Source organism: Erpetoichthys calabaricus, chromosome 2 (assembly GCF_900747795.2).
Source record: "Erpetoichthys calabaricus chromosome 2, fErpCal1.3, whole genome shotgun sequence".
Lineage (NCBI taxonomy): Eukaryota > Metazoa > Chordata > Cladistia > Polypteriformes > Polypteridae > Erpetoichthys > Erpetoichthys calabaricus.
In genome coordinates, this window is record NC_041395.2 from 349,223,890 (window position 1) to 349,244,884 (window position 20,995).

Here is a 20,995-nt window from a genome sequence, read left to right on the forward strand (position 1 = left end):
CCCAGAGACGCTTCTTATCACAGCATGCACTGAAGGTGCCTGTGGCTAGGGGTCTGCCAAGTGAGCGCCTCCTGGAGGGGACGGGCAGAACTGTTCAAGATGGCCTCCACTTTTGCCACCATCCTCTTTTCTACAGCCATCTCCAGAGGGTCAGTCCTGTGGTGCAGATGGCTTTACTGACGCTGCCTTTGCATCCCCTGGTCCACCTGCCCGCACCCACTCCTGAGCTGCTAGTTAACAAAAGACCAACACAGATGGGTGAACTCAAATGGGCCTGTAACTGCTGTGCCACCGAGGTGCCCCCGACTTATGTGGCATCCCTTCAATGATGTTTTAGCAGCTGGCCATTCATGGGCTCCATGTGAGCGTTGACCTGTGCCATGTCTGCATTGCCAGTGTGACCTTTGGCACAGATCACGCCTCATAGTCCAGACTGCCATGCAGAAGCAGCTTTAGATGCCCAGCTGGGGCTGCAGCTCTCGTGCGGTGGCATGTGGACGTGGTCCTCACATCAGCCATCCATGTCACAGCAGATTACACCCCATTGTCAGATGGGTCCCCTGCCGAGGTCGTGCCCTTACTGGCTTCATGTCACCATCACTTTGTTACTGCGTTCACATTGAAAGTCACTATATACGATGTGGCCTTTGGGGACATCCTGTCACCCTATCAGACATTAAGTCTAAGCAGCCATTCCACAGCCATCCAGCAGGGTCAGTTTAGCTGCAGTCTCCAGTGAAGTTTGGCCATTTTTTTTGTCTAGTCACCTGTCACCTGTCGCCCATCTTGTTTGAGGACATGGAGCAGCCGCGTGACTTCATTTTCTCCACAGCTGCCAATGGACTCCATGATGGCTCCAGCTCCAGAATATCTCAGGGTCCAGGGAGCCCCAGTGGTCCCACCATGAGGTCACAGGGTCAGATACATTGTGTCAACACTGATTTTATATGGCACCTTTCATTAAGGAGTTGGGGCGGACTTGGCAGATGTGTCCTTTCTGTGCAGTCTCAGCTGATTATCACCTTGTCCATTGCTCTTTGGCTGGGCTCTGTGTCACTGTGTCACTTATCTAATCCCTGCTAGCTGTATGCCCTCTGATGAGGTCCTGACATCGAAAGGCGCTATAAAAGATGACATTTCTAGTGACTTTTAAGGAGATGGAGGCCCACAAGTGCAGAACATGTCCACATACCTGTGAAGTGGCGCCCCCCGGTGGGAGTGTCCTACTGACTACAGGTGAAGCCAAAGGGGCCGAGAGGAGACCATTAAGGAGGACGGTGTCAGTAACTTCATCACTGTCACCTCTGCCCACCATTGAAACTATGCTGGCTGAGCCCCCAGGGTCCTAACAAAACGTGTAAAGTGAACCATGGAGGTGAGAGAAATGTCACGGCCCCCTGGGGTCCGACTGTGAGGCTGCACACAGGTCACAGCGAGGAGTGAAAAGCAGAGCGGGCTGGCAGCTCCCTCACGTGTCACATATGGACCTTCACTTTGTGTCACTCTGTCCCTAAAACAGATAGCCCTAATTTGACAGAGGAGGTGGGGACAGTCATCCAAATACCTCCTGCTGCAGCCATCCGCTTCCAGGACAGCCATCCATCAAGATGACTTTGTCCAGAAGGTGCCACCTTCATTTCATCCTCTGACCTTGGCCTGTCGTGGTGTAGAAGCAGAGAAAACACAAAAAAGGTGTCAGGAGCTGGGAATTGAGCGCCGGCCCCTGGAGTCGTGACAGAGCTGTGCCACCAGGTCACAAAGGTGACAAGACTTCTCAAAGTCACTGCCAAGTGCCAGCGATCAAAAATGAACACAGACTGGGGAACAAAAAAGACACAAATGTGAAAGCCACAAAACAGAAGGAGAGGGTCTGTCCATTCCAGCGTGGTGATGGGACATCCAGAAGAGCACAGCTGGGGACCGTGCAGGACTGACTGGTCAAATGATGCCCTGCTTGTGAGCCGAGGTGACATAATAGTGTAGGGCCTGGAAGGGGAGGGGCCTGTGAGGTGGGCAGGGCTTCCTCGTGTGTCAAGTCAATGTCACTTTATTCTGGTGTCCCTTGAAACTGGTCACTCACCAGACTCCCATGTCTGACAAGGTACTGTGTAGGTACACTTCGCCAGAGATGGAAGGACAAGAGCATCAGGCTTGTGGGTGTTAATGACAATGGCGGGTGGCAGCAGAGAGGCATGTGAAGGATGTCTCGTGTCATTTAGATGAGAGCTGGAAGTGATGGTGACACGAATGAGGGAGGTTTGGCTTCATGTCACCTCATGGATCTGTTTGTCCCTTGTCACTCATCATACTAGTTCCTTAGTATTGGGGCCACAATGAAAGGCACTATATACAATGTGGCTGTATGGGGAAACTCTCTGGGGTGGCATGGTGGCTTTTAAAAATAGGGACTTTGGACTGGCCAGGGTTGAAGTTTTAAGTGACATGAATGTGGATGAGAAGATTAGGGAGTGGGTGGGATGAGCCGAGGTGGAGTCTCTCAGAGTTAGGGTGGGATTGGACACTTTGAGTGACACCCAACTGGATCAAAACATGAGGGACGACATGGAATTTAGAAAAGGGACATTGAGCTGTAAAGAGAATCTGCTTCATGAACCCCCAACGGAAAATTCAAATGCATACGACAGCAAAACAAGAAATCATAAAATACACAACAATATAAGACAAGGGAATAAAAAACAAGGAATACAATAAATGTTATGATAACACACAGTGACACTTGGGACGTCAGGAGGAAGCGCTGAACTGCCTAATGGCTGCAGACAGAAAAGACCCCCAGAGACCCTTCTTGTTACGCCTTTACAATGTAGGAGCCTGTAGCTAAAAATGCTCCAAGAGAGCGCCCCCCGGAGGTTACCGGCAGAATTGTTCATGATGGCCTCCACCTTTGCCACAGTAACCTCCTGAGTGTCCCGGGTCAGTCCTGTGATGGAAACGACAAGGTGTTTTGTGTCACCAATTTGCTTCCCTAGAAGACCACCACACACAGCCCCTACCATGGACTGAATGAACATCTGCTATGGACCTTCTTATACAACCCCATTGTGTCGTCAGACCAGTCCAGTTTTCTGGGCATACAGACCCCCAGGGATCTTCCCCATGGATGGTGACTGTTCTGAGGGGCTTCAGCAGCTCTTTTGTCTTGTAGAGTTGCAGGTGGTCCTCCACCTCATCTCTACTAGCAGTACAATCTATGATGGCGTCGTCACTGGGGACCTGATGTTATACTGGAAGCCCACCGTGAGACAGGAGGTGCTCCAGTGTTCCCCTCCACAGCCATCAATCTTACCAAAGTGCCATTGGGTCAGATAGGCTTTGATTCAGGGCACTGGGGGGGCATCAGGGTGTGCGGCCCTTAGCTTGTTCTCCTGTTTGAGAGGTATGGTTGGGGGGGACAGGGTCCTGAGTGCAGGTTTTAAGTAGGCCCTGTGGGTCATACAAATCAGAGGGTCCCCCGCCATCTGTGTGCGCCTGGCATCCAAACTGCAGAGGATCAGATGATCTGAAATTAGGGGCTGGAACTTCCTCAGGATGAGACCCTCAGTGGTCTTCATAATGTATGAAGCAAGAGCAACTGGTCCAAAGTCCTTGGGATCATTTTGGGGAAAGGGAGGACAAGAAGTGAAAGACCCCCGAGACCTGGCTGGGACCCTGGGGCTCATTCCACCCAGCTGATCCCACAGCTCGCTCTCTCTCTCTCTTCACAGTCCAGGAGGTCACAGGAGACCCCAAGTGTAGTGTCATTAGCAGGGAGGTCACAGGAGGTACAAAGGTCATGAGGGGCAGTAGGGGGCTCAGCACTGGCCCAGTTTGCACACAGGGGCTCGACTGGCATGTATGAGTCAAAGCTGCTCCACCATGGTCTGCAGGTCTACAGCCTGCCTGCAGTCACTGGTGGTCCTCTTCCCGTTCCCCAGCCCCCCCACCCCCACACACTGCTCCAGCTTGACCCACTAGTGAGCTTTCCCTTCCCAAAGAATGGCAGGTGAGCCCCGACTTGAGCTGAAAGATGGCAGAGTGACAAGGTAAGTGTGTTAGAAACCCCCTGGCACGAAGAGGGGTCTCCATAACCAGCTTCATTCTAATATAAGAGGGGTGTTATGAGAATGAGGAGGCGGAGCTTGAATTAAATTTAGGAATGCTGAGTGGCAGCTGGGAAGGGAGGGTGGGGTCATCAATGATTGGCAGGAACTCATGGTGTTAGAGCGCCCCCTACAGGAGACCCAGCTATGGCGCTCTTGGGGTCCCTGAACGCTATGAGCACAGAAAGCGTCACGGAGCACAAATACAAATTCAGAAATGTGAACTTCAATTAAAGGAGAAGCTGCAAGTGACCAACGTGAGCCTCTGAGTGCAAATGTCAGCATTAGGAGGCGAGTGAGTGGGAAACCAACGGAAACCTCCAGCAAGTGGGCGAAGGGCAGCGCGGATTCTGTAATTCAGCTTCAGTAACACTTTAAATCAGCAGGGTGCCCGCCCACAGGAGCCAGAGGTGGTGCCAGCAGTGCAGAGAGCGCCCCTGGTGTCTCAGTACCCTCCCAGTGTGGCCTTCTCTCTCGTCTCCATTCCCATCCTTTTGGTCCTGATGGCTCATTTTAGGGGGACCTGCTGCTCCCACTGAGACCCTCAACTGAAGCAATGAGCCTGAGGACCATCAGCTTAACGCAAAGTTACATTGGTGGTCTGCCCACCCGCTTATTAATGAACCCAAAGATGGAGGTTCACTTTCTTGTGGTCATTGTCTTCAGACACAAGGCAGCCGCTGGCTGTCCTGCTCCATGTCCCTTAAAAGGTCACACAAAGCACCCAGTTGGTGGTCAAGAAATCTGAAGTGCGTCACAGACCCCTTAAAAGAAGCTCAGCTTAGTGTTGGGGGCACCAGAAGGGATGGATGACAGTGACACTTGTCCAAAGAGTGTATTGATGTGGCCGATGACAATCGGCTCCACGCCTTTTGTCTTTTTCCAGCTGGCGCTCAGGCAGGTGACGTGGCTTCTTTTTGGTCACACAGATTTGAGCCTCAGACTCGCCCAATGACTCTCGAGTGCCCCCAGGAGTGCAGACCCCAAGTGCTGGTGGTAATCGCCCCTCTGCACGAGGAGAGCCTGTGGTTGCAGCTCTGATGAAAGGCGGTTTGGCGTCTGAAGGGTCTCGCCGTTTCATCGGCCTAAATGGGATTTGATGAGTTCAGTGCGCTTGTCGAATTCCAGGAGCCAATCAGCCTTGAAGTGGAGCGTCCAGACAAATGGGATTAGCGGTCAGATGGCGGTCAGCCAGCGCCCCACCACCGGCCGCCGTCTCGCTGCTTCAGTCCAGTAATCACAGCCTGAAAGTCACAGGTTCAATGCACGTCCAGCCTCAAATGAGTCATCTGTAGAAGGCCTCTGCCGGGCACCGTCTGCTTCTCCATTCCCCCTCATGATGCCCAGCAATCTTTGCTTTTTAGGGGTTTATTTTTCTACTTTTCATTAACGAATGGATGAATGCACAGGCTGGCACCCTGTCGCATCAGCAGCCAGCTTGTGCCTATTTGACACAAGCCTGGAGTCTCCTACCTTCACCCACGTGGGCCTCTGATGCACCAATGAGAGCTGCTGGCACAGTGGTGGTGTGTCTGCTGCCAGCTCCAGGGACTCCAGGGCCGTTTGCAGGCTGGCATCACCCTCTGTGGCGCCTGCCTGTTCTTGGGTGTCCTGTTTGGGTTTTTCACTGGCACTCCCTGGGGGTGACAGTCACTGGTGATTCTCAGTTGGCACAGTCTGCCCTGTTAAAGACTGGCACAACATCTGCAGATGATCTTGAGTTGGGCTCCAGTGGTATGAACTTGACGTGGACTATGAGGATTTGAATTTTCATGGAGTACTGGGCATCAGTGAGGCCCTTAATGATGCCCACCCAATCAGGCTCAGAATATGGCGAGTGTGTGTCTTCTTCATCTCGGTCTGCGACTATCTCGTTTGTTTTCATGCCATTGTCTGTGTTTATGGCCACGATGGTCGGTTGATGCCCCCGAGTGCAGGAGAACTGTTGAATGAACAGGAAGAGACCCCCACATGGAGTACTAGAACACTTTGTTAAAGGGAAACAAGAAAACCAGCAAGCCGGGCTGCTGTGCCCGCACTCTGTGCCCAGTCAGACAGCTGAACACCTGAACCGTCACTAATGTGCCCGCCTGCTTTCAAAGTCTAATCAGAGAAGTCTGCTGACAGCATTTCAGTGGGGATGAGAAAGTCCATGAAGGACAATCGAGTCTTTGATCAGTCAGCTGGAACTCTTAAAACTGTTGGGGGGTTCAAACTCCAACTGCCCCCCCCCAAACCTGTGCTGTAATTGCACTTCAGGTGGTCTCAGCAGCGCACCCCCCTCTGAAGATCATTCACTAGCTCAGGGGTTTAGGCGCCCAGCTGGCACAGCTTCAGACCACACAGGAACCCACCAGAGGGCAGTGGTTAAGGCTCTGGACCTCAAGCCCGGTGGTCTGTGCCTGATGTCCACAAGGTGGCTGGCAGTTCAGGTGACCGTCTGTTGCGTTCGTAAGAATTCCTTCTAAAAACTTGGAAGTCACTTCACTTTGCTTTGCCCAGCACCTTGTGACCCACCGGAGTGACCCCACATATGACACGCCATTTGTGTCATCCACAGGTCTAAACATGCAAGACGTCGAGCTTTTTGAGGTCCCCTCGTTATTAGTGACACAGGAGACCCTCATCTTTAGGTCATTTTGGACAAAACTCTGTCCAGGAAATGACACGTTTATGATAAAAAGAGGAAAGCGAAACCATCAGAAGGACTTGATGTCGTGCATCAATGGGACACGAGGGGTCTGAGTTACTCCTCTTTACCAAACTTCAAGTGGAGATCAGTAATATGGGCGTGCGGAGTGTCACTCTGTCATTGTCAGGTTTCTGGTCACAAATACAGAAATGCCAGCCGTGTTCTCTGAGAAAGTTCATAAGACAATGGGGGGCAGTTAATTGGGGGTATCAGAAGTCCTGTGTAACTCACTGGGTGACTTTCTGTTCTTTTGTTTTGCTTGGTTTCACCAGAGTGTGGCGCACTGGTGAGGGTCTTGGCTGTGGGTTCAAATCCTGCGACTGACGCTGTGTGACCCTGAGCAGCTCACTTCACCTGCCTGGTCGCTTATAAGTCGCCTTGGGCAAAGAAGGTGTCATCCAAATAACTACATGCCGCTGACAGGCGCTATACGCACGAGTAACAGCGGCACGCAGTCTCCATAACAACCAAAGCGAAGGTGCGCAGCCAATGGAGACGTCAACGCGCGTCCACGTTAATAAACGGAGTGATGGAGGGACAGAGAGACAGAGAGCGACCACCGGACGAACGGAGAAGCACCGCGATTGGAATGGCCGCCTCCCGGAGACGCGCTAAAAATACTCGGCAGCCGCGGACTTCTCTTCTCTTCTCTTCTCTTCTCTTCTCTTCTCTTCTCTTCACGCTCCCAATTCCCACAAGCGCCGTCCCCGGTGTGCTGCGCGGGCTGCTACCTGTCAGGACGGCGTCTGATTTATGACTCGCGTCTCCGGTCCTCCAGAGAAGGCGAACGGCGCCGGGGGGCCCCAGCAGTCCGCTCGCTCAGCGGCGCCAGCCTCGGCCTGCCGGTGACGGTAACTAGACAGGTGTGTGTGTGTGTGTGTGTGTGTGTGTGTGTGTGTGTGTGCGCGTGCGCGCGGCTCCCTCAGACTCGACGCATGCGCGATCACTGCGGTGGAAGGCTGCTAATGACGTTCTAATGACGGTGTCCAGCTGTGTCCCGACGTCGCCGGGTTTGGCTGCAGTAGGGGGGGTGTGTGTCTAAAATCATATCACGTGACAGTCTCAAAGCTGCCAGGCTGCTGAACCCGACGCTCGCTGTCTGATTAATTTGACTTTTTGTTCTATTTTTTAAAATATTTGAAATGCCTAAAAGTGTGTGGACACCTGGCCATCTTACCAATATAGCAGTGCTGGACATCTCTTTCTTAGACAATGGTATGCAGCCCCACCAACCGCCTCCCACCCAAAGCCTCCACTCTTCTCTTTCTAGAAGATTCTGGGGGGTGCCTGTGAGAATCTGCGCCATTTTGAGGTCAGCCACTGATGTTAGACGAGAAGTCCCAGCTCACAGTTGGCATTCCAGGTCATTCCAGAGGTGTTCAGTGGGGCCCTGCAAGCCCCTCAAGCTCCTCCATGTGTGGATCACAGAGGTGCCGTCATGCTGGAGCACAGAAGGACCCTCATCAAACCGAAGCACTCAATGGTCTCGAATGTCTTTGTCTGCTCCATTAGCAGGACCCTCTATGAGGAACCAAGGGGTCCAGCCCAACCCTGCCATTATCCTTCCTCTGCCACACTTTGCAGTAGGCACAATGCAGTCCAGACAGTAGTGTTCTCCTGGCATCCGCCAAACCCAAACTGGCCCATCAGACTGGCAGATAGTGACATGTGGTTCCTGTGCCCACTGCTCCACAGTCTGGTGGTGGCCCGTGTGCTTTATGTCACTCCAGCTGACGTGTGGCACTGCTCATGGTGGTCTTAGGCTCAGCCATGGAAGCCCATTTCATGAAGCTCCTGGCACACACCTCTTGTGCTGATGTTGCCCCCAGAGGCACTCTGGCAGTCCGTTGTGTGTGATGCCACAGAGGCACTTGGTGCCCACTTGCTGGCTGAGCTGTTGCTGCTCCTTAATGGATCCATCTAATAATAGTGGCAGTTAGAGTCGACCATGCAGGAGAGAGCTGGCATCCTATGGCAGTGCCACATTGAAAGTCCCTGAGCTCTCCATTAGTTCTCTTATCATGGAGACTCTGGGACTGAATGTCATTGTCAGCCTCAGGAGAGATGCCCGGTGACATCTCAAGCGTCCTCATTGGAGTCTCCATCTTCAGGAAGGTATCTCTGCATTGCCCGCTGCTCCTGCACGCCTCACCCCACCCTGGCATGAAGCAGCAACAATGGAAACCAAACACCAAATAAAAATGGAATATCTGGTTAAAACACACAAATTATATTTAATGTTAGCCTGTCAGTTAGTGACACGTGACGCTGAAAAGGGTCTTCTTATCGAGGTCCTTCCACATGTGAATGACAGAACAGCCACCCACTCATCTGTCTGTCCGTCTTCCTAACCCACTTAGTTCAGGGCAAGGGCATGGGGCAGCTGGAGCCAACCCGAGCCATCAGTGCCAGGCTTACAGGGACCTGCAAACCCCGATGAGCCCGTCGTGTGTGAGTTGGGGTATGCGGCCACTTTGGGCGCTGACAGGCCATTAAGCGATGGGAGGTGTTGGTGCCAAGTCCTTTGAGGAAAGAATGAAGACCACCAGAGAGATGGACTTTGTGTGGGAATGAAGGCGAGGCGGCGATCCGCACCTTTCTAATTTTAGGAGTGCTGTTTTCTGCTGGGGGGTTTGATTTAATATTTTTAGTTGGAGTTCACTTCCTCCTGCTAGTCAAGTGGGGTCTGCGTGTGGGGACGCCAGTTAATTGTCAAGTCCCGGCCAGGGTCTCGCCCCAGGCATGTTTTATTTCGCTTTAGTTCATTTGTGATTCTTTGCATTACGCTGATTGTTCCCCGTTTTTGATTTTTTGCTGTGGGTGGTCCCCCAATCCCCCAAGAGGCAGCGCCACCTGCCTCTGCCCTATATGCCCCCACCCAAATACCCCCCAAGTCATTTCGTTGAGTTTTCTTGCATTTGGTGATTTGTGGATTTTTCGGGTTTCGGTCTCCGCTTCGGCTCTTTGTTCGCTCGGATTGTCACGTGTTTCCGGCTGCTCCCGTTAAGTGAAGGGGCACCAGGGGTTCAGCGGTATACCCCCCTCTAGTGGGCAGGATTGGAAGTGCTCCTGTGTGGCTGATTTTACGGCTGCCAGGTCTGATGTGTCCTTACCCACCCAGCAATAAGTTCTAAGCCAGTGACAAGATGGCAGTGCAGATTTTAAAAATAAAAGACTGGGCTCCAGAGTGATGACTTAGGGGTGCCATATTGAGGTTTGCACATCCACGTGAACACTTTAGAGGGAGCCCTTTACTCATTTAGACAAAATAACCACAACCCAACGGGACGGCTCTGTGAAGCTCCAGTGGGCTCCTGCATGACGTCAAGGACCCTCAGTGCCAACCTCCTCAGCGCAGGTCTTCTTGATCTGTGCAGACTTCACACCTCCTCCCTGTCTGCTCCACACTCACACCACCAGCCTGTCAAAGACCAAAACAAGAACAACAACGAGGGTCCTGCGCGGACCACCGTGTCTCAGCCTGCATGGTCCTTCTTAGGTCCCCTCTGCTCATTGTTTTTGTGTTAAGTCGTTTCGTTATCTGCGGGTATCCTCTGTCTGTCCCCAAGAGGCGGGGCCACCTGTCCATCACCACTAGGGACCGCCCTCAGGCCTATAAATGAGGGGTCACTGCTGAGCGTATCTGCACAACCAATAGGACGAGCTAAACGGACATGACAGTGACATTTGAACCCCTGGCTGAAACACAACACCGACTGAAATGAGGCTCCGGGGAAGCGCTCGGCCCATAGAAGCCATTTTAGAAGCAGAAGTGGGACTTTGACAGATGCCTGAGTGTCGGTGTTATTATTATTTATTTATTTATTATTTATTTATTATTTATTTATTTATTTATTTATTTATTATTTATTTATTTTATTTTATTTTATCCCACTGGCTTTTGTTCTTGATGTCGATGCCATAAAGAGACAACGTGCATCAACAAGTAACACTCCAAATTTGAAGATATTTAAATATTGGTGAAAGTTCACCTTGAATATTCAAACCTTGCAGTAGGTTAGGAAGCTCAATTAAGGGGCAATGCCATCCTGCATGCATGGGCAAAGTTAGAAGAATTTGGGGGGATTTACAGGGGGCACAGGATTGAGGGCCATCTTGATAACATCATAGGCTCCCAGGAAAAGTAGTGCACTGGGCATACATATAGGCATCAGAAACATCATGGACCCCCGGCCAGTGCCCATTGTGCCCATACGTTAAGATGGCCCTGCTGAGGGTGGAGGGAGAGCCCAATACAATAAACTTTCGTGAGACCCCAAATGTCTAGCAGCCCCTCACTGTGTCTGTTTCTTATGCTGTAATCCCAGCCTGGTGGCAGGTGGTCCTTCTGGTATCTCCATGCCATCCTTTGTCATCCCTTTTATTGTTGTCACTGTGCCCCACACTGAGTGGCCAGGTGGGTCTCAGCCTTAGGTAGATGGATATTGTGAATTGTGAATGATGTGTGACAAAGTGACATTAGTGGTGACACAACACGTGGCTTTGCAGTCTCACACATTTGCTTGCCCCCTTTTCGCCCCCCTCAGTGACAGTTCTCTGTTGGTTTCTTCTTCGGATTTTCGTTTCCACAGCCGGGACACGCCGTTTCTATTAATCGGTTTCAGACCGTTTTGTTTAAACTCGGGGGTGTCTCTGTGTCACTTGTCATCTGTTAACTTTGTATTTGTAGCTACCTGTCAACTTGTCACAGCGCTCTGAGCCTGCCGTCAGTGAAAGGCGCTATATAAAGATAGCCTGAGTTGAACTGACGTCAGCGGAAGTGACGCGACACAGTGGCTTGGCGTGACAGCCCCTAAATGGCGTCCCCTGGGTGAACGGGCCTCTCTTCCAGGGTGGGGTCCCCAGTCCTTGAATCAAGCGGATCTCACCGCTCGCTCCTTGTCGACGATTCATTCCAAGCGCTGAAAGTCCGATTGGCAGGCTCATGGAGACGCGGCGGCGCCGAGTGCGTCCTGCCCCCCGCTCCTTAGGCGACCCCCTCGCGTTAATCGGCTTTGTCCCGTCACCCGAGAGCGGGCGCTCAGGTCCTCACTTGCGCTCTCCGTTTCTCTTCCTGCGTGAGCCGCCGCTCCTCTCCGCTCAGGTCCTTCACTTCGGGCTCTCCGTGCAAGCGCGCGTGTGGCGGCGGCGGCGGCGGCGAGGCGAAGAGCCGCGTGTTCCTGTCCTCGTCCCCCGTCCCGGCCGGAGCGCCGCCAGCGCCTCGGATTAGCGGTCTGCATGACAGGTGACACCGAGCGGCTCTGTCCACTGGCCGTGGTGCTGAAGCAGCGCTCGTCACGACCAGAAGAGCGCCCATGCAGTGCCGGACAGGCGGCCGCCCGAGGAGCTTCCATGAGAGTCGGTCTGAAGGAATCCGAGGGGGACTGTAGCTGCGGGGGCTTCGGGGGCCATGCAGAGTGAGCTCAACTCCAGCGGCGATCCGGGGCGCCTGTCGCCGCCGCCACCGCAACTTCAACACAACATCCCGGCGCTGGTGCTCGGAGTCCTCCTCATCATCTTCATCATCTGCGGCAACCTGCTGGTGTGCCTGAGCGTCTGCACGGAGAAAGCGCTGAAAACGACCACCAACTACTTCATCGTCAGCCTGGCCGTGGCCGACCTGCTGCTGGCCGTCCTGGTCCTGCCGCTCTACGTCTACTCGGAGGTAAGAAAGAGAAGTGCGGGGGGGCACAGCGGAGGGGTGAGGCGAGCGGCCCCTTAGAGAAGTGGGAGAGCCGCCTTGGGGGCCAGCAGGACTGGTGAGGAATTAGAGAGTGTGCCTGTATAGCGCCTTTCACAAAGAGCCCACCAGTGCGTGGCGGTGTCAGCACGGTCTTTTGTCGCGCAGGACGAACTGCCACCCTGAATGCCATTCTTTATGTTTAAATCGCGGCGGGACGGGTGGCCCCCTTCACTTCTGAAGGGAGCACGTGGCATGTGCAAGTGACAGGGGATCGGGCTTTCATGAGGGGTCTCAAACGATTTGTGCGACTTTATAGCGACGGGGACAGTTGAGACCCCCGACGTCCGACCGGCCGGGCCTGTCCTCTCATTCGTTTATTTCTTTTCTTTTCGAGCCGAACCTAAAGAGACTTCAGATCAGAACTGACATTGGGGGTCTTCTGGACCTGCACGTGCGGTCCTCCGGGCTCCGAATGCTCAGCTCGGCAGACCCCCCCCCCCCCCGTAAGGAGTCTTCCTTGACGTCCGAGGGGAGCTAACTGGGGGAGGGGGTTACTAAGGTGAGTAACGTGACGTCATCTCATTTAGTTTTCGAGGTCCTCTCAGGGCGCACCGTCCCACAATGTAGCGCCTTAAATCAGAGGCTCGGTTCGTCCCAAGCGGTTTGTCGCTCCGTCGGCCACTTGTCACCCTCGGTGTTATTTCGCGTCAGCTTTACACTTGCAGGACGTCGAGACTTCTTTGTTGTTTTTTAATTTCACGTTTTCTTTGGAGTTTGCGTTTTTAACTGTAACTCAATACACTTCGGTTTGAATCTCAGATGGCTGGCGTGTGGCATCCCACCCTGGTTTGGTTCCTGCCTTGTCCCCCCCAGTGTTCCTTGAATGGGCTCCGACTTTCTGTACCCAAAGCAAGAGGACAATGAGGGGGGTGAGACTCAGGATGCCACCGCCATTGTGCCCCTTTCCTCCAGTCAGCCTTCAGAATGACCCAAAGTAGGCAGAGGGACAAATGGCGAGGCCAGTTAGTTCTCAAACTCAAGGTGTGAATCCTGTTCAGGGCGCTATATACGGTATAAGCAGTGACCCAGACTTGGCACACTGATGTGCATACTGGCACCCCCGGAGTTTCACCGTCTTTAATGATCTGAAGCTGTGAGGTGGCACAAGGGACCTGGCGGTGCTCTGCCCTGCCACTTGGAGAGGACCTCAGAGACAGGCACCACATAGTCTTAATACAGTGCCCTCTATTGTCACCTGAGCAGATGGCCACACCTGACTGACAGTCAGCCACATGCCAGATGAGTGGGCAGAGTCAGGAGTGCAGGATGGTATGGGGGGCATTATAATTCCAGGTGCCCACAGACTCCTCACTGATGGCCACATTCTGAATGTCCCTTCATTCTTTTCATTCCCTGCTTTGTTCACCACATGTGCCAACACTGTGCCAGAGTGGTTATGGTGTTGGCATTCTCCAGAGGCCAGCTCCTCTAATCGTCAATCAGTTGGAGCAGATGGCACATAGCGCTGAGCTCTCCATCTTGAGGAATTGGCGGCATATTTCTTACATGATGTGGCACTTGAAGGGTCAGTGGGTCACAATGACGTGCATTAGACACTCAGTGACACCTCAAAAATGAAAGTGAATTAAACATCAAAAACTCAAAGGTCTGCACTGACAAAGTGCTCTGTACTGAAAGGCGCTATAAAAATGAGCATGAATGACAAGGTGGCTCCTTCTTGACATCTTATGCCAACACAACCCCACAAGGAGTCCTGAAGGTGAATTTCATATTTATACCTTAATGGGCATCATCATCCTCTGGGTGGCGCTAGTGAGGCTGCACTTCTGGATATTGCAGGTGGCCAGAGAAGGACACCTAAGGGGGCAGAAAGGCACCCTGTGGATCAAAAGTCCCCGTGGCATCGAGAAAGCGGCTAGAGGGGGGCTACACAGTGAAGAATGTGGATGAGTACCTCTAGTGGTGACTAAGGGGACTGCGCACAGTGTCAAGCCAGGGAGCTCCACCATACACAAGCAGTGGCTAAGGTCTCTAGAAACAGCAGGATCAGCTTTTGAACGGCTCAACCAGTCTCTCGTGTTGTCTCTCCTGCTGCCCATGTGTACTTGGGCTGAGGGTGGCGTCACCAAGGCCAGTCAGACAAGTCACACCTCAGAGTGAAGGCGGTGACAACACAGAAGGAGGAGTGACGTAGACAGACGAACAGCTCAAGGAGTCCCGCGACTCTTGTTTCATGTTGAATGGGCAGAGCAGAGCTGGCCGAAGAGACGTGGAGGGGGGACGAGGAGGACGAGTGCCCGTCACAGGGCTGGGGACACATTTGAAAAGGCCAGCCGTGTTGAGCTCATTTAATGAAGAGAGCGACTCTCGGCTTCGGTTTGTTGTTGTCTGCCCTCTCGCTCAGAACAGGACATCATGTTGTGTGACCTTAAACATGACAGGGCTGTCCAGATGACTCTTTATTTATTTATTTATTGATTAATTAATTTATTTATTTATATCTATGTGACTTTCTCTCCTTTACTGTTAACTAATCAGTCTTTAGTCTATATAGTGCCTTTCACAGTGAGTACAGTCGCAGGGGTCGTTACCAAGGTGGTGTCACCTGATATGGCGCCTGTCATACAGAAACACAGAGAGCAGCTCAAGACAAAGAAGTGACCGGACTGAGCTTGAATTCAAACCAGCTAAATCCAGTTCAGGGACCTGGAGGACCAGAGCCACACCCAACCACCATGGGACACGCCCCCATCTAGAACAAAGTCAAGAAGTGACGCCCAGTGGGTGGGGCCTGTAGGGTTCTGATATCCAATCAGGTGAGCATGCCCTTGGAGGCGGGGCTATCTTTAAGAAGCTCATTCACTTCATCCATCTTTATAGCGCCTTCTGGAGTCAGCACCACAGCTGACAGAAACACATCAGGACAAGCGAGAAAGTCACCCTGCATTGTGTGACAGGAGGATGGGTCAGTCGGCGGCACAGCCTATGAGGATGCCTGGAGTGAAAGGCGCTATATAAAGACAGAGTAGCACTTAAAGCAGCACACTGCATCATGAAAGGCGCTTTATTCTGCTGATGTATCTTTCTTTTCAGTTCCAGGGTGGGGTGTGGACCCTCAGCACCGGCCTCTGTGACGCCCTGATGACCATGGACGTGATGCTGTGCACGGCCTCTATCTTCAACCTGTGCGCCATCAGCGTGGACCGGTGGGTACGGACCCCTTTAGTGCCCCCTCACACTCCCACATGTCTTCATAGGCCGCTCCTCACTTTTGGGGACAGGGATACACCTTTCAGCCTTTGTCCATTAGGTGGCACCGCAGGGTGACAGAAGTACAATATGGCGTCTCTCCTCACCTCACAGAAACAGGCTGCCCTACCTGTCATCTTTCTGTCACACACAACTTGACATCCTCCATCAAGGCAGTGCCACTCGTCGGCTGGCTTTCCGGCCATCATGGAGCACTTGTCACATTTTAAAAGCACAGGTGACCCATTCCACCTTTTAAAAGTGTCCTTGGAGTGAAGAGAAAATAGGTCACAAAGCATAGGAACAGGTCGAGGACAAGTCAGCTTGTCACCATTGATTATCCATAAGAGGCAGGTGGCCAAGTAGCCAAAAACTTGGAGTGCCACCCAGAAAGTTGTCCTCCTTGTGGTGTGACCTGACCCGAGGACACACACATCGTGCTAAGCATAAGAATACATTGCAGGTCTGTGCTCATAAAGGCGCTATATAAGCAGAGGCGTGACATGATCAGCACAACCCGGGGTCTCAGGCCCACTACTCAGAGTTCATTTAATAACTCCACTTGCAGGGTGCTGGTGGTCTTCACACTATATAGCACCTTCCCAAAGCCATCATTTTATAGAGCTGCTTCATAGTCTTGATATAGCGCCTTTCATGTGGATCACACATTACAAAGTCAGCACACCAGACACAGCACCTCACCGCGGGCAGCTACCAAGCAGTGAGTGCCAGACAGCCTTAATATAGTGCCTTACGTCCAGAGCCCAACCTTAAAGGACTTCATGGAGCTGACGGTCCTTGGCTCATATAGCACCTTTCATCAAACATTAGAAAATGAACACACACAGCAAGACTGACAGAAACAATGGAGCTGTGCTGTGACCTGGAAGGAGACCCACCCAGAATGAAATGTGCCAGGGTTCAAGTGCCTACCATCACCCGGGTTCTGTGGAGCAGCACCAGTGGCACCATTGCCAGCACTGGGCAAGCTGAGGCCACAAAAATCAAGATGAGACCCCCAGAAAACTCAGTAATGAAAACACTTGAATTGAAAGTTGGCAGGGAGTTGGGTATTGGTGGTGGCACAGTGGGCAGCATGTTGCCTCACAGCCTTTGGACCCGAGTTTGTACCCTGGCTGGCTTACCAGCTGTTAGCGGGTTTTTTGTCAGGTGGCCAGGTGCTTGCATTGCTCTGGATCAGATGCTGCCAATCTGTGTAGTGCCTTGGTGACAGGAGAGTGGCAGCTGACATGCTGGGTGACCATTGGCTGTTCAACCGGAGGCCATTCATTAACTTCCAGCCCGCCGTTCCACTAATAATTCCGGACACTTCCAGCACTTTCCTGTCTGTGCCGCACTGTGAGCCTCTGGCCGGTCAGCGTCATTGGCTTTCAAGTGGGCGCCTTTGCCCACGAGGAGGTTAAGCAGACGATTAGCCACAAATCGTCCCTAATCTGCTAATCCTGTTTGCCCACCGCACTCCATAACGTCACCGGGCTATTTTGACAGTAAAGCCGGGCTGAGGGGGCGGTGCCAGTGTTTACTCAGACAAGCCCCACCCCGTAAAGACCACGCCCCCTTCCCCTGTCCTTGACTGACATTGCCTGTTAACATCACAGAGCCAACAAGTGTGACGCCTGTGCAAAGGTGGCGGGTCAGAACCGGAGCGGAGCGGTTTGGACCGGGAAGGAAAGGCGCTATAGACAACAAAAAATAAAATGACAGCTTGGGCTTCACCTCTGACCAGCTCTCTACTCAATTTGACCAGGGGCTGCGGAGGCAATGGGGCCTGATTACGTGGCATGGACTTCCACTGTAAACCACTAGGTGGCGCTCGTGCTGTACAGTCTGAGGCTTATCACATGGGTGAGAGCAGAAATGGTGCCCCAGAAATAGAATGAATCATTATGTGCACTGAAAGCCAGCAGATGGCGCTAGTGCAGTAGGTGTGCTAACCGCTGCGCCACCCTGCATCATTCACTCACGTTCACCCCGTCCCACTCTTTGTATTCTTTTGCAGCTTCATCGCCGTCTCCGTCCCGCTCAACTACAACAGGAGGCACATCGACCTGCGGCAGATCGTCCTCATCTCCACCACCTGGCTGTTCGCGCTGGCCGTGGCGTCTCCCGTCATCTTCGGCATCAACGACGTCCCCCGCCGACGTCACACTGAGTGCAAGCTGGAGGACGACAAGTACGTCGTCTACTCGTCGGTCTGCTCCTTCTTCATCCCCTGCCCCATCATGCTGCTCCTCTACTGCGGGATGTTCCGGGGTCTCAGGCAGTGGGAGGAGTCCCGAAAAGCCAAGCTCAAGAGCAGCATGGCCGCCTGCCGCAAGCCCCCGCCGCCCATCGAGAGGGGTGCACAGCTGGAGGAGGGGCGTCCGGTGCACACCGTCTCCTTCCCACAGCTCAAGTACGCCCAGCCGGGCTCGAGGAGGAAGAGGGCGAAAATCAACGGGCGCGAGAGGAAGGCCATGAGGGTGCTGCCAGTCGTCGTGGGTAAGTACGGCCGAGTGTTGGTGGGGTGTGTGAGCGTAGTGAGCACTGCACTGGCACTGGGGTCAGCGGGCGGTCCACTCGGGCAGGGTGTGCGTGGGCTGCAGGGGGGCCAGGGTGCTGAGCTTCACTGTCCACCCTGATATGGCGGCAAGTCCACCAGCTGGCCCCTCCAGTCCATCGCCGTCTGACATTCCCAGTTCATCTTAGCTGTCTGACTGCCTCAGAGTGGGCTTTCTACTGTGGACGTCCCACCACAAGGAGGGTGAGAGGAGCCTGTGGGGTCAGAACCCTTTGACCAGGGGGGGCCAGGGCCTGAAAATGATTCAGTGCCACCGAATGACCAGGAATGGCCAGTGCTCATCACATCATGAAAATGAGGCGCCTCGTGCCAGTGGTGGACCACGTCCAGGGCCCGATGCCCGCTCACAAAGACAAATGCCCAAGCCCGCTGATGCAGTCCTGCCAGAGCGGTGGCCATTATGTCCGCCTATGGGTCAGCGATGTGCCAATGTGAGGCGCGTGTCTCTCCTGCGTTCGGCTGCCATCACGCGCTGACCGCGTGCCTCCCGGCCCCTCAAATCCGCTGATCCCGCTTCATTACAGGATTAGACGGCCCTTCATGGTCACTCAAGCGCTTAGCCGTCAGAAGGCCAATTATGGCACCTTTGTGCTTTGTTCTCGGCGGGGCACAGCATGATGGGCATGAGGCTGGGAGTTGTTCTCCTACTTGCTTCTTATCAAGTTATATAGCGTCTTTCACAAAGCACTCAGGAGGCATCACCACGGCACTGGGTACCAGCCTGAAAGTGGATCTGAATGGGATGCTAATCCACTGCAGGGCAAACACAGGGCACTAATACCCCAGCGGACACGAGGAGAACACGCAAGCGCCACACAGTGGTGGGCACTGGATTTGAACCCGTGAGTCTGCATATAAATAAAGAGAAAATGGGACAAGTGAGCCCCCCCCCCACTTGTGACCTCCCAGTTTGGGGTCGGGGGGTCCTTTTATTATTATTTCGAGTTATTGATTGGCAGGAACAGCCGAGTCCAGAAGTGTCACCTTATTCAAGTAATAATCAGTCTCGATGGCATATAGCGCCTTTCAAAAAGTCACAGAGTCTACTAAAGTAGACAAAAGAAGGACACACTGACCATCTGACAGGACCAAGAAAGTGAGGACAAGTGGGTCACCCCTGGGCGACCCCCGCAGGTCACTTTCAGGATGTGTCCCCAAGTGTCCAGTCTGGATGCCCGACAGCCTCCTGCCAGTCACTTTTTTTTTTTTTTAATTCATCTGACTGACTGACCGGTGCTTCTCAGTCTGGCAACATGAAACAGGAAAGAGCAGAAGGAGAGACCCCATTACTGGACAGTGGGGGGGCATAGTGGGGCAATAGGATGAAATGAAGAGACCACCCGCTAGAGAAAGGAGTGGGCACCTGCCTTTGGTTAAACTCCCAGTGTGAAGGCGCCCCTGGCGCTGCCCTGCAGATTGAGGTCACTCCCGGTTTCTTAAAGACCCTCCAGTACATTCGCTGCACGAGGCAGGAGTGCCAGGCATCCCGCTTTGGTCAGGGTCTCACCGGACCGCCGTTCAGTTTCCTCTCCCCTCTGCTTGATGCCCGCACTCCACCACACCTGGAATTTGAACCCTTGCCTTCAGCTTTCCAAACTCCCTGAGGCCAGCGCAGACCAGTCATGTGGCCAGTTTGCCGTTGTCCTGTGCTGTGGTTGTGTGGTGTCATTTAGCAGATTCCCTGCACTTCCCCAGCTCTCCAGCAGATGGCACTGCACAGATCCCTACCCTGATTTCCAACTGAGTTTACTTCTATATAGCGCCCTTCACTGATTGGCAGCTCAGGTAAATGCCATTACATTACAAATTACTGATAACACAACGAGTGCAACGTGGGGACTCAGGAAAATGCAATGTACACACGGGCCACCAGGGGGCAGCAGATTAGAGGAGGCTTTCAGGGCCTCAAATGTGAGTCTGGACTGGGAGGTTAAGTGTGGGGTGACAGGCTGTGGTGACTGAGAGGCACCCTACAAGCAGGACCCCCACGCAGGTGAACCCCCAGTGACACAGAGCCCTGCCCACCACCTATAGGTGACCCAGTGACAATGCAGCCAGTGACGTGTGACCTCCCCTGTGCTCATCTCACCTGTGCTCCTCTCGTCTGTTGCAGGCGCCTTCCTCCTCTGCTGGACGCCCTTCTTCGTGGTGCACATCACCAGGGCCCTGTGTGCCAGCTGCAGGATCTCGCCGCGCCTCGTCAGCATCGTCACCTGGCTGGGCTACGTCAACAGCGCCCTCAACCCCATCATCTACACCGTCTTCAACGCCGAGTTCAGGAACTTTTTCCGCAAAGTTCTGCGCTGCTGTTAGCAAATGTGGAGACCCCAGTGTGAGAAACGAAAGGGCACTTTGGTTCATTAAAAACGGTGGGACTGCTTACAAGATGGCCTCCCTCCTCGGGGTCTTTGTGTCAGGCTCTGGGGGTCTGCGATGAACCGACAGGGCGTGGAGTGCATGAAGGAGGTGAATGAGTGTGACAATGAGTGTGAAGCGAGTGAAGGGGGCAGCATGAATGAGTGAAAGTGAACAAGTGTGACAAAAGGGCTCAAAGTGAAGGGCACAAGTGACAAGGAGCAAGTGGAGGAGAACTGGATGAATATGAAAATGAGCAAAAGTGACTGAAGATGAACAATGACAATGACAACGAGCAAGTGAGGGTACAACAT

The 20,995-nt window shown here is 53.2% G+C and overlaps 1 protein-coding gene across 1 annotated transcript; it reads left to right on the forward strand.

The window, feature by feature from the left end:
- The first annotated feature begins 11,832 nt into the window (after positions 1 to 11,832).
- LOC114645656 (D(4) dopamine receptor-like) lies at positions 11,833 to 20,711 on the forward strand. Its single transcript, XM_028793482.2, has 4 exons — positions 11,833 to 12,457; positions 15,590 to 15,702; positions 17,766 to 18,247; positions 20,440 to 20,711. Exons 1-4 carry the CDS (start codon positions 12,203 to 12,205, stop codon positions 20,637 to 20,639), a joined length of 1,050 nt encoding a protein of 349 aa, XP_028649315.1. The 5' UTR covers positions 11,833 to 12,202; the 3' UTR covers positions 20,640 to 20,711.
- Positions 20,712 to 20,995: the final 284 nt, after the last annotated feature.